The following is a 12,837-nucleotide window of genomic DNA, read 5'->3' as shown; positions in this document are numbered from 1 at the left end:
TAGATCATGACAGTATTTTTGGGCTACAATGTGTTGTGAGAAGTAGAGTTTCTGACTGATTCTAGCACTGATGTAACAATATTCCAATATTTTTTTTTTACAAGAAACTCTATGCAGCTGTCTCTATTGACTATCTACCACTTGGAAAGCACATTAAATAAAACAACATTTTATCATTACAACTCAAAATAGGATTATACATTCAAAAACACATTTATAATATTACAAAAAAAAAAACAAAAGCATGATAAATAGACTATGTTCCATGCAGACATTATGATTTGATTATGATTATGATGATGAAAAAAAATCAAAAAAAGTTTAAAGATTTTTAAATTGCCTATATGTATTTGAAAATAAAAATTAAATGTTATTTTATTTTTCAGCACTCGTTTTCTAACCGTTGTTTTTTGGCTTAAAAGCAAATGCTTCTAACTAAAAGACCAGACACCCACTCATAATACAGCCAACTGTGTGCAATAGCTTTTAGTCTTCACTTGTTTTCCTGTGTATGCCATGAACCACAAAAAAGAGATATTAAAGTTATAATAGAAAATGATCAATTGCAGAGTCATCTGTGCCATCTCTTCTGTCTATCTCCTGAAGGTCGTCTGATCTTTGATAACTTGAAGAAGTCGATAGCCTACACTCTTACGAGCAACATCCCTGAGATCTCTCCCTTTCTCCTCTTCATCATTGCCAGTGTTCCTCTGCCTCTGGGCACTGTCACCATCCTCTGCATTGACTTGGGAACTGACATGGTGAGAGACAAACACACACACACACACACACGCACGCACACACACACACACACACACACACACATTCTTAATATTTCTCTGTCCCCTCTGTCTGCATTCAGTCAACAAATATATGTCAGACTGACAGAAAAGGCTGCTTTCTCACTCACTGCTTTCTTTGTCTTCATCATTTTTAGTCTTCTAATGTCTTTTATTCTATTACGTTATATAGAGGACAAAGAAACACCTGTCACCTGTGTGCACAAACACAGCCACACAAATATTTAATTTTATAACATTGCTGCTGTTCTACTGCCCATAGGCACTGTCATAATTTCTTTTTATCTTTCTCCCTTTCTGCATCTTTCTCTCTCTTTCTCTCCCAGGTTCCTGCCATTTCTCTGGCTTATGAGTCAGCAGAAAGTGACATTATGAAACGTCAACCCAGAAACCCCAAAACTGACAAATTGGTCAACGAGAGACTCATTAGTATGGCATATGGGCAGATCGGTAAGGCACATGCATGCTCACACACAGGGGCAAGTCTGTGCCTACCAAAAATAAAGAAAGCATTGCTTTTGCATCATTTTTGTTCCATTATTTTGAGCCAGGTCAAATGATTCAAGGCAACTAGTTGTAACCCCTTAACTGCAATGAATGCAATTAGTGGGCATTTAACAATAAAATCTTCTCAGTTTCATACTTAATAACTTATTTCTAAGAAATAATTTTCAATTATAATGTTTACTGTGCAAAAAAAAAAAAAAAAAAAAAAAGATTATGGGTCACACAATTACCTTTAAAGATCACACTTCAGAATTATGTGAATAATTATTTGTGCAAGTAAAACCTCGATTCCGAAAATGTTCTGGTGCTGTGTAAATTGTAAATAAAAACACAATACAATAATTTGCAGTGTTTTAGACACTTTTGATAATACTAAGTACTGTAGAGGAGATATTTAAAGACAATTGCAATTTTATGTTGAAGAACATTACAAATTGAGAGAACAATTTAGGAATAGACAATTTTTACAGATTTAAGAACCTTTGCCCAGCTCTATTTCTTAGAGACACTGCCTAAGATCTAAGAACATTTGATATGTATTATATGTTCTGTTGTGAACAAAATATTGAATCATGATATTTGCACATCATTGCATTCTATTTTAAACTTACATTTTAATCAGTGCCCACATTTTTGAGAATTTGGAGTGTATACATTTCTAGATTGATACAATCAATGTTCAATATATTAGACAATAAAAAAGCACCAAAAATGTGTCTTAGTAAGTTGGTGGGCCAGAAAAAAGTTCCAAAACCTTATTGTGCCTTGATAGATAGATTTTATAGAATAGTAGAGAATGAATATGGGACAACCAAAACCTTGAAAGCAAAATGCTCCCCACATCATAATAGAGCCAAGCTTTATCTTTCATTGTCTTTAAATGTGTCATATGTTTATATTATATTAATAATGGTTATACTTATACTAATAAATACTATGCGTGAATGTGTAGGTATGATCCAGGCCCTGGCTGGGTTCTTTACCTACTTTGTGATATTGGCAGAAAATGGATTTTTGCCTTATAGACTTCTAGGATTGCGACTTGCCTGGGATGACCGTAATGTCAATGACCTTGAGGACAGCTATGGACAGCAATGGGTATTTTAAACACAGATTCTTGCTATACAGTGTACACACATTCTCTCACAAACATAAAATTATTGTTCTGGTGCAATCATATCCTCCAAAACTATTAGACTAGCAAGGTCAATTTACATATTTTTTCTTGTAGACTGATATACACCCATCAGCTGAATGTAATTAATTACCCTTGTCATTACAGTGGCTAGTCATCAAATATTCAGGTGCATATGAGACATTTTGTACCATTTTAATTTATTTACCCAGCTAATCCCAGAGCTCTGCTACCTAACATACCTCAATGTATTCCAGTAAGAATTTCTATAAGTTATTATAAACACACTGGATTCAATTAATTCATTATAAAAGTAATGTAAATCCATCAGAAGTACAAAGCTGTAATATAGCAATGCGATAAATAAGCTCCATAAAATACTTTCACTTTGATAATTTACAGACACTTTTCATTAAACGTATATCTTACAAGGGGAATCTATATTGTTTGCCGATTATTAACATTTTCAAAATGGAATGTTAATATGGAATGTTAATGTTTCATAGGTAGACATACAGATGCTCATACATACATATGCACAGAGTGAGTAACTGAATAGTTAACTACTTGTTCTTAGTAGTTATAGGACAAGTGTTCATGACAAAATACTCATTTATTTCTTCTTAGTTCCCACATAGGTAGGTTTCAGGTGTTAAACAGTATTGTAAAGTGCAGAGAGACCAAACAAATTGCTTCCTGCTCAACATCTGCACCCATGTGTCTGCATCCATTCTGAAATTAAGCATTAAAATACTGAACATTGAAGCTATACATAACAAAGTTATAAAAAATAATTCCTCCAAAGAACAAAATAATACATATCATTTATGTGTCCCTAAAAAACATGGATTATCCAGTTTATCCACATGCAGACCATGAAAACCCAGGCGTACAATACAGTGTATTCAAACTCTATTTGTATAGCACTTTTAACAATGGCATTGTCCCAAAGAAATAAAAAGATTACAAACACAAATTTGAAAATCATAAATTAGTCTCTAAGTTTATTCCTGATGAGCATGCCTTCGACTGTTTGGAAAGTAAATACGCACTTCCAGTAAAAATGAATATTTTAATACATTTTGTTTCTTTTTTTAATTTAGACCTACGAGCAGCGCAAGATTGTGGAATTCACTTGTCACACATCTTTCTTTGTAAGCATTGTGGTGGTGCAGTGGGCTGACCTCATCATCTGCAAAACACGCACCAATTCCCTTTTCCAGCAGGGCATGAGGTGCGACAATATGTGATAAAAAGAGATGTGTATGTTTTGGGGAAACAAAAAAGGAACTATTAGAAAAATTATTTTTAAAGATTACATACATTCTTCTTCTGAGACCATTTCTATGCTTGTTTCCAGACTGTTACACAACAAAAAATTTAAGTAGCAGTACTGATGAAACACTATTTAATTTCCTGTCCTGTAGAAATAAGATTCTGATCTTTGGCCTGTTTGCTGAGACAGCCCTTGCTGCCTTCTTGTCCTACTGCCCTGGAATGGATGTTGCCTTGCGCATGTACCCACTCAAGTAAGACTCTCTCTCTCTCTCTCTCTCTCTCTCTCTCTCTCTCTCTCTCTCTCTCACACACACACACACACACACACACACACACACACACACACACACACACACACACACACCATTTCTCTAATAATTAGTTTTATGTATGCATTGCTTTAGTCAATTACAGTTTTTCTCGATTGCTAAGACACATTTCTTGAAAGCTGATCTCCGTTTCTCTAAACTGTGAACACAAAACCCAATTCTCAAGCTACATTCACAAAACCTCAGACTCTTCTTGAAAAACCAAACTTTCACCTTAAAACAGTTCAATCTGTGCTCAAAACTGAACTATGTTGTCAAATCGTGCCCTGAGTCAATCAAAATTAAAATCACTATGGAACAGTCACTAAACACTACGTAGAAAAATGGAAAACACAATGCTCAGGACATGCTGAGAGAAATAAATGTTTATTGTTCACTGTAGGCTAAATGCATGTTGCAAAACAAAAAAAAAACTGTGCATTTAGCACTTGTACAAAAAGACAAAACAGAAATCTTGTGCATTTGCCACTTGTGTACAGTAAGCCCATGTAAAAATAAAGTACAAAAATATACAAATAAGTGCATTACTCAGCCACAGCATCATGTCTCCATACTGAGTCAGGCCACAGGACTTCATCCACATCACAGGCCACATTTTGTCTGGCCAGGCCACGGGGGAAAAAAACCTGGCATGCCGTATCCAGGCTTGGCATGCCTCCACACCTATGTCACCACAGGCGAGTCCCATGGCTTGCAGGAGATGTACCCTGGTGTAAGGTTCGTGTTCATGTCCCTTCCACCGCTATGAGGAGAAAAATTCCTCAATGGGGTTTAGGAAAAGGGAGTACGATGGAAGGCAAAGATTGATAAAACCTTGGTTTATATTAAACCACTCTCTAACCTGGAGGGCTCTGTGAAAACTCGCATTGTCCCAAACAACAACATAGATGGGATGCTCATCCTGCTGCCCTAACAGAGCATCTCGCGTGTGATTGAGGAAAATGAGGAGCTGGTGAGTGTTGTAGGGCCCCAGGTTGGCATGATGGTGGACAACCCCATGATTTCTGATGGCAGCACATAATGTGACATTGCCACCACGCTGCCCAGGAACACCAACAATGGCCCAATGGCCAATCACATTACGGCCTCTCCTTCTCCTTTTGGTGAGATTAAACCCAGCTTCATCCGTGTACATGTATTTATGGGGTCTTTTCATTGCATCCAGTTGAAAAACTCTCTGTAGAAATAGATATAGTTTTGTAAGTGATTTAGGCCACTACAGTAAATCACTACTTAGAGTAATCAACATTGAATGTGTCTGGATATATGCCAATCTGTACATACTGGAATCTTTGCTCTTTGACTCTGTCTGAGTTGCGATCAAAGGGCACTCTGTATAGCTGTTTCATGCGCAGTCTGTTGCGCTTGAGGACACGATCAACAGTAGAGAGGCTGACACTGTTGATACCCTCAAAATTTACATGGTCCTCAATGATCTTCTGCTGAATTTCACTCAGTTTAATGGCATTGTTCTCAAGGATCATATCAACAATTAGGGTCTCTTGGTGTGGGGAGAACATACCTGTCCTCCCACCCCCATGTGGCCTCTCAATTCTACAAAAAGAGAACATGGAGTTACAAAAAATATACATGAAATACTAGGCCTACAAACAGTTAGACCAACCCTCCATTACAATACTACAGTACATTGATACAGTGATGTACTGAAACATATATTTACTTACAGTATACTGTGGTACAGTATATAGTATGTCATACAGTAATTGCTGTCAACATTTACATACTGTACTCTAATGTCAAAAAAAGGTAATTACCTGTTCTCAAAATTTTCGGATTATGGTGGACACAGTGAATCTACTGATGTTTGGTTGTACCCTTTGTCCAGCCTCCCTCATGCTCATACCATGGACAAGAACATGGTCAATCACAGTAGCTCTGATTTCATCAGATATTACTGTTCTTTGTCTTCGCTGACCACCTCGACCTCCTCTCACACGAACTCTTCCTCTCAGATTTCTATCCATTGTAGGTTCTCACAAACCAGTGCTCTCTGAACTGGCTTACTGTATATGTTCCCTCACATCATTAGCCACAAGTGTGATCAATTTTAAATTGTTGTGTTCAAGTGGTGACACCTGTGCTTTAATTGTGTTTGACTTTTGTCACCTGTGCTCACCATTATGCAGCACGGGTGCATCACAATGACAATGTGTTGGCAAGTTGTGTTTAAACAGGTGAAAAATGCTTATGGTTTTGCCAAAAGTGTGATTGATTCAATCGGTGGGTTCAGGCAACTGAGCATTTGGTTCAGACAATAGGGTTTAGTGTTTTAGCAATTGAGAAAAACTGTAATGCTATGCATAACCATAACTGTAGTCTCAACATTTGTAAATTAAATTAAATATTTTGCCTCTTTTAGTTTTGATGTCAAATTTCAAAAAAAAAAAATTAAGTCATGTAATAAACAATGTTCTTCATAAAGGCAATAAAAATTTTCCCATGAGGTATAAACCTTGGTATATTAGTCTCACACACACACACACACACACACACACACACACACACACACACTTGCTGTTTAGTTACTGACTAGAGATGAGTTCCCTACATAAGCAAATATAGCGCAAATAAATCTGCATTAGTGCTATTACTGCATTTAAGTGAAAACCATGAACACATTTTTTATGAATATATCGTAGATGCTATGAGTAAGAAATTTGGAATTCATGTACTCCTCTCATTTAACCCTTCTCTTTTCACCCCATTTCCCTTACTTTCTCTGCTCTGTCTCTCCATTTTACTTTCCCTTTTTTAGGGTGTACTGGTGGTTCTGTGCTCTTCCATACAGCCTGCTTATCTTTATCTATGATGAAATACGCAAATTAATTCTGAGGCGGAGTCCAGGAGGTGAGGCAATCAAACATGACCACAACAAGCTTTACTTCCTTTTGTTTAGCTGTCTATTGTGTTTGCTTTTGGAACTTTATTAATATTATTAATTATTATTAATATTTACTTTTGCTAATTGCTAATGCTTTTGCTCTTGACTGACTATACATATCTATTCAATATGTCATGTGCACCCTTTCACATATTTTCATCTAACTGAAGAAGTAAAGTGCTCTGTTCAACATTTCATGATAATCCTAAATCCTAAATAATCCTATGATAATCCTAAAAGATACTATTCTCATTTTAGACCTAACCAGTGTCTTACTGTCCACATGGGTGCTATTAATAAAGACTAACTAATTTTATGACTTTATAAATTCATGGCAATTTTAACGTCCCAAGTTTATTGTATTTCTGGGAAAACAGCAAGCTGTTTTTTTTGCCAGGCCTTGATAGATTGGGTGTGAAATGATCAATGCTCAATTGTTTGGGACCGTAGCATATACATAGCCTTGCTCTGCAGCATAATCACACCAGTGATGCATACATTTTATAAGATGTGAAAAGTAATGCTGACTATTCATTATCTTCCTTTTCATGCTACATGGTCACAGCAGAAAATGAAATCAACAGCAAATATGGCTGCAGAGCCCTCGGTGAACTAAAAGGGTAGCTATATTTTGCTGCATTGTGGCAGAAACAGAAATGGGCAGAATAAGAGGGCTTTCTGTGTTTATTATTAATGGAAGCAATTATTATATTGTGAGTGGAAGCACCCATCCATCCTTTCTTTCTGTCTTTTGCAACTGTTGCAGTCCTAGCCAGGGTCACAGGGCCAACCTTAAAACCTGCTAGCTCATCACAGTACACCATGCACACACATTTACACACTTATCCACACATATAGTGCACCCAAGTTTTTCAGCGAAGCATGAAAGAAAACACCTATAGACATGGGGAGAATATGAGGACACACTATACAAACAGTAACCCCATTTTAGGATTAACCTGGGGCCTCTGTGTCTGCAAAGCAGCAACACTGAGTGGCAACACTTCGCACATATATGCTATAGACTATTTATAGACATTCTATCAGTGTCTGGTATGCCATTATTTGCAGCAGCAGAAGGGAAACTGGAGATGTTGCATTGCATAAACTTTTAATGCTGGATAGTGTTCAGCACCTGTCAGCCATAACACAGAGGCAAGTTATTAGTTAGTTAAAGTTAAATTAGTGTGTGTGTGCACCCTTAGGACTTTCTGTGAAGGAAAGGTGGAACATATACTAGTTAGCTGCAATAATATACTTTTATGAGTGAATAACATTAGAATGGAGTTTTATATCAAACACCAAGGGAGCACAAATTCGTAAGCGATGTTAAGATGGAGAAAATTAAATTAAAATCTGAAAGTAGACCGAGCACATCTGTTTTAAGAGTTGCTGATTATTAAGCTTGTGCAGTCCAACATCGCATGTTTTGTCTCAAAACAGACCTGTGCCACCCCATTTGCAAATTTACACATAGCTAGTTTAGCTAATGGGCAACAGATACAGAGTGAGTCTATTTAAGAACTTATTGTCCAGTATGGTTCAAGTACATGTCAAATGAAAATTCAATGAAATTAAAATTGAATTCAGTTTATTTATATAATGCTTTTAACAGTGGACATTCTCACAGAGCAACTTTAAGAAATCCAGAATAAATTTAGATTTAGGTCTGTAATGAGCAAACATAAGGCTGAAGAAAAAAGAAAACTCCTTGAAATTACATCATGAAGAAACCCAAATAAGAAAACAAACTCATTATGGGACCCATCCTCTACAGGGTGACTTTGAATAGTGCAATTTTAAGTAATTGATCTACCACAGCTGTATACTTTAAAGTCAAAAAGAGAGCTTCAGCACATGCATCAAATTTTTTTTTTAGTTTTAAATTGTTTTATCTTTTAATCTATAGTATTCAAATAGATTTATCCACTAAATAATAAACAAGACATCAGTAAGTACACACCTTTTGAGTAACCAAGTGAAACAATCCAAAGCCAAATATTGACTATGCATATGGTACTATCCACAGCAATCTCACAGCAGTTATTAGACAATCTGTATGGCACTGTCCTAAGCAGCAAGTCAAGTTAAAAAGATTTTTTTTGTCATTTCAACCATATACAGTATAGCTAACACAGTACACAGCAAAATGGGACAACGTTCCTCCAGAACCCTGGTGCTACATTAAACAACATAAAGTTGTTTAATCCTACATAACGGAAAACACAGAGCTAAGCACTAGTAAGTGTCCTCGCCACGTAAAGTGCATTGTGTGCAACCTGGTGCAAACAGTGCCAGACAGACAGTGCAAAGACAACACAAGACAATGAAGGACACAAAAGACAAAATACTGGTTCCCTTTAGATATTATTTACAGATCCAGATAAATGGGCCACTGTAGCAGTAGGGCAGGAAGTATGGATATGGTGCATGGTGCATGGAGCATCACCAGTGTACTGGAATGTTTACAAAGGGTCACTTCTACACTTAGATGTGTACATGCCAGATGTATAATAAATTATGTTTAGAATTATTACATTTTGATACAAAACACCATTAAGGACATAAACCCTATGAACCTTAACATCGTTTTTAAAGTTTTGAGTTTCTTTGTTGAGTTCAAGTGATTCTCATCCTCAGTAGAGACCAGTATCAGAATGGTGAGTGATTCTTATCCTCTCCAGTAAACACTCTCAGAACATTGATTGATTCATGTAATCAATAAAGAACATTGTCAGAACTGTGATTGACTCTCAAAATAGTATAAGCAATACACTGATTCTCATCCTTAAACAAGAGCAGTATCAACATTGGGGAGTGAATGACCCAATCTCATAGGAGAGTTACCATAGAACAAGTCATGTTTATTTCTATTGTGCTTTTTACAATGGACATTGTCTCAAAGCAGCTATACAGAATTTAAGAACTTAAAAAGTTGGGTCTGTGCAGCCATAGACCAGTCAGACTGCCCGTACTAAAAACTATGAATGAACTATGTGGAAAAACCTGCTAGAGCAGCGTGATGCTCTGGGCAATGGTCTGCTGTTAAACCCTACTTCATGACATTTTAGTCGATGTTAATTTGACATATATATCACCTACCTAATCATTGTTTTTGACCAAGTACAGCCCTAATGAGAAAAAATATTCTGTAATTGCAGTGGCATGTTTCAGTAGGACAATGTGTCCAGCCGCACTACAAAAAAAAAAAAAAGACATCTGAGAAATTTGGTGGCAAAGTGAATATCTTGAAGTCTGTCAGACATCAGTGGTATTTGATGATCAGACAAGCAAGTCTGATCCATGGAGGCCTCACGTTATAGTCCAATTTACAGGTCTTCAAGGATTGGCTTGGTGCCAGATACAAGAGCACCAGAGGTCTTGTAAGCATTAAAGGTCTTGTGGGTCTATGCCATGTAAGGTTAGAGTTGTTCCAGTACCACAAGAGAGACCTACACATTATTTTACAGGTGGTTTTAATGTTATGGCTGATCAGTGTTCATCATTCTCTAGTTCCAAAGGAACCTTCTAGAATAGAATAGAATAGAATAGAATAGAATAGAATAGAATAGAATAGAATGTTATATGTATTACCTGTGCCACTTGTGTGTTGAAAATAATGGACAGAGGACAAATGTTGTATCAAGTGTTTGCCCTTTTAAAGAAGTCATCACTTTGCTATTTGTATTCAGAAAGACATTTAGCACCAGAAATACTCCACATGTTAAAAAAAAAAACATCCCAGATGGTAAAAATAAAAACATACAGAAATATCATACATTTATTTATTTTTTTAATAGTGATGAGTAAGTTACAGTATTTAATTATTTCTTCTTTTTTCCTTCACAGGTTGGGTGGAAAAAGAGACCTACTATTAATAGATATATTATGTAAATCAAGGTGTATTACCAATATTGTCATTATGATCAGAACAATGTTCTCTAAGTTTATTAGTATAGATGCCCTGCTTTTATGATAAAAAATTGTCCCTGCCTTAAATCTCATTAATCTTAGAAGTGCATTATTGCCTATGCTGTTGATGTAAAATTTAGCTATGCGGATTTGCATATTTAGCATGCTGTTTCTAAATTACTCCTATGAGATGACAGCAGTACTTATATATAACTAACTTGCATAACTACAAATAGGCTACCTCTCTTCAATAGTTTAAAACTATGAAAAGGAACCATACATGATGAACAAATACATGTTTGCACAGTGCTCAAAGAAGAAAACCTTATCTGTCACAAACCTGTTTAGAAATGCTGCTTAAATGATAAACACTATATCTGTTGCTAGTGCATTGACATTATAACTTTTTATGAAAAGATTATTTAAATTGTAAAAACATATATATAAAAATATATAAAAAATGTTTTTTTGCATTGTAGCATATTTAAATATTTAATTAATCTAAATTCAGTGTAAATGAAAACAAATTTCATTTAGCTTTTTCATCAAGACTATTTTAACTGACACTTTGATCATTCAATCATTTGTAACTGATTTCTTCTGGTCAAAGTTGCAGAGGATGATTAAACTGTTCTGAAAACACTGGGTGTAAGGCAGGAATACACCCTGGATGATACCAAGGTGCATTGTGCATTGCACATCTTAGTCACTACATCTTTGTCTCTGTTAGGTAAATTTGTCAATGATATTATTGGTTTAGTAGTGTAGGCACAAAATAACATTTTATTGATCATTACAATCTGAGATTGAATGCATATGCAACTTTGTAAACATGGTTAAATGGCACAACTTCATGGTGAATTTCTTTCTGATTGCTGATACACAAGCCATATAATATTTTAACTAGTTATCTAGTCATTAGCTGGTAAAACGTATTTGTTTTGAGAAAACACTATGTTTAATGTACTGCCATTCAACCTTATACCTTAAACCAGGAAAATCATGCTACTCTTCGCTTTCGGACAGTACTTGAAAATTCCTGATATTTCGGGGCTGGGTGAATGTTCCTTTAATTTACACATTAAGTGTTAGGTATTACAGTATATGCTAAATTGTTCTGTACTTTAAGATTCAGCTAAAATTTTCGGGAAAAATGTAATTAATCATAAATTAAATGTCAATAAACGCAATATAAAATGAAGATTTTGAATGTTTGTTTTAATACTACCAGTAATGCCAGTGAACCTGGAACCACTAAAACCATTTTATTGTCATTATTGAAATCTGCAACTGAAGCTCAAAATTACCAATCAAACTGAGATTATATATTATATTTATTATAAGAAAGAAAGAAAGAAAGAAAGAAAGAAAGAAAGAAAGAAGGAAAGGAAGAAAGAATTATCTGGTTTCTGTTTCATTCACTCATTTATCATCACCCCATGCAGACACAGGAAGAACATGCACAGAAATTCAATACAAACCTTAGATCATGATCAAACCAGGACCCTGAAGCTATAAGGTGCCAAAACTACCTTCTCTATAATATTGCCCTCATTATCAATTGTTTTTTTAATAAAACATTATCCAACTGATTCCATAACCAAAAACTCTAATCTTTATACCAGCCATTTTGGATTTCACTATTAGGTTAACTTTGACAGCACTGAGACTCTACTTTCTGGAATACTCCAGGGCATATGTGCACTATATTTTGCAACAACAGACTTTGTAATTTTCCACAGGTGGACTATGTTCTGTGTAGGAGATGCAACCTGAAGGAGATTGGAGAATGTAAGGTGTTGGCAGGGGACAGTATAGCTAGACAGCATTGGATGGTGGTCTGTAGGATGATTTTGGAGCTGAAGAAGAAGATGAGGAGAGTGAAGAATGAAAGAAGAATAAGATAGAATAGCCTTTATTTGTCACATATACATTACAGTAAAATTCGTTCTTCGATACCAGGGCTTGAACCCC

General features: G+C 35.7%; 1 protein-coding gene across 2 annotated transcripts in view; it reads left to right on the top strand.

The window, feature by feature from the left end:
• atp1a2a (ATPase Na+/K+ transporting subunit alpha 2a) overlaps positions 1-11,307 on the top strand; it is a 42,485-nt gene extending 31,178 nt beyond the window's left edge. For both annotated transcript variants that reach the window (XM_046877007.1, XM_046877008.1), the window contains 7 exons: positions 607-761; positions 1,127-1,250; positions 2,260-2,405; positions 3,546-3,676; positions 3,870-3,971; positions 6,826-6,917; positions 10,801-11,307. In XM_046877007.1, the coding sequence (XP_046732963.1) occupies positions 607-761; positions 1,127-1,250; positions 2,260-2,405; positions 3,546-3,676; positions 3,870-3,971; positions 6,826-6,917; positions 10,801-10,829 (779 nt within the window). In that variant the 3' untranslated portion in view covers positions 10,830-11,307. The remainder of the gene's footprint in view (positions 1-606; positions 762-1,126; positions 1,251-2,259; positions 2,406-3,545; positions 3,677-3,869; positions 3,972-6,825; positions 6,918-10,800) is intronic.
• Positions 11,308-12,837: the final 1,530 nt, after the last annotated feature.

Source organism: Silurus meridionalis, chromosome 20 (genome assembly GCF_014805685.1).
Source record: "Silurus meridionalis isolate SWU-2019-XX chromosome 20, ASM1480568v1, whole genome shotgun sequence".
NCBI lineage: Eukaryota > Metazoa > Chordata > Actinopteri > Siluriformes > Siluridae > Silurus > Silurus meridionalis.
The sequence above is the reverse complement of the archived record's forward strand: the minus strand, read 5'-3'. Positions and strand labels throughout refer to the sequence as shown.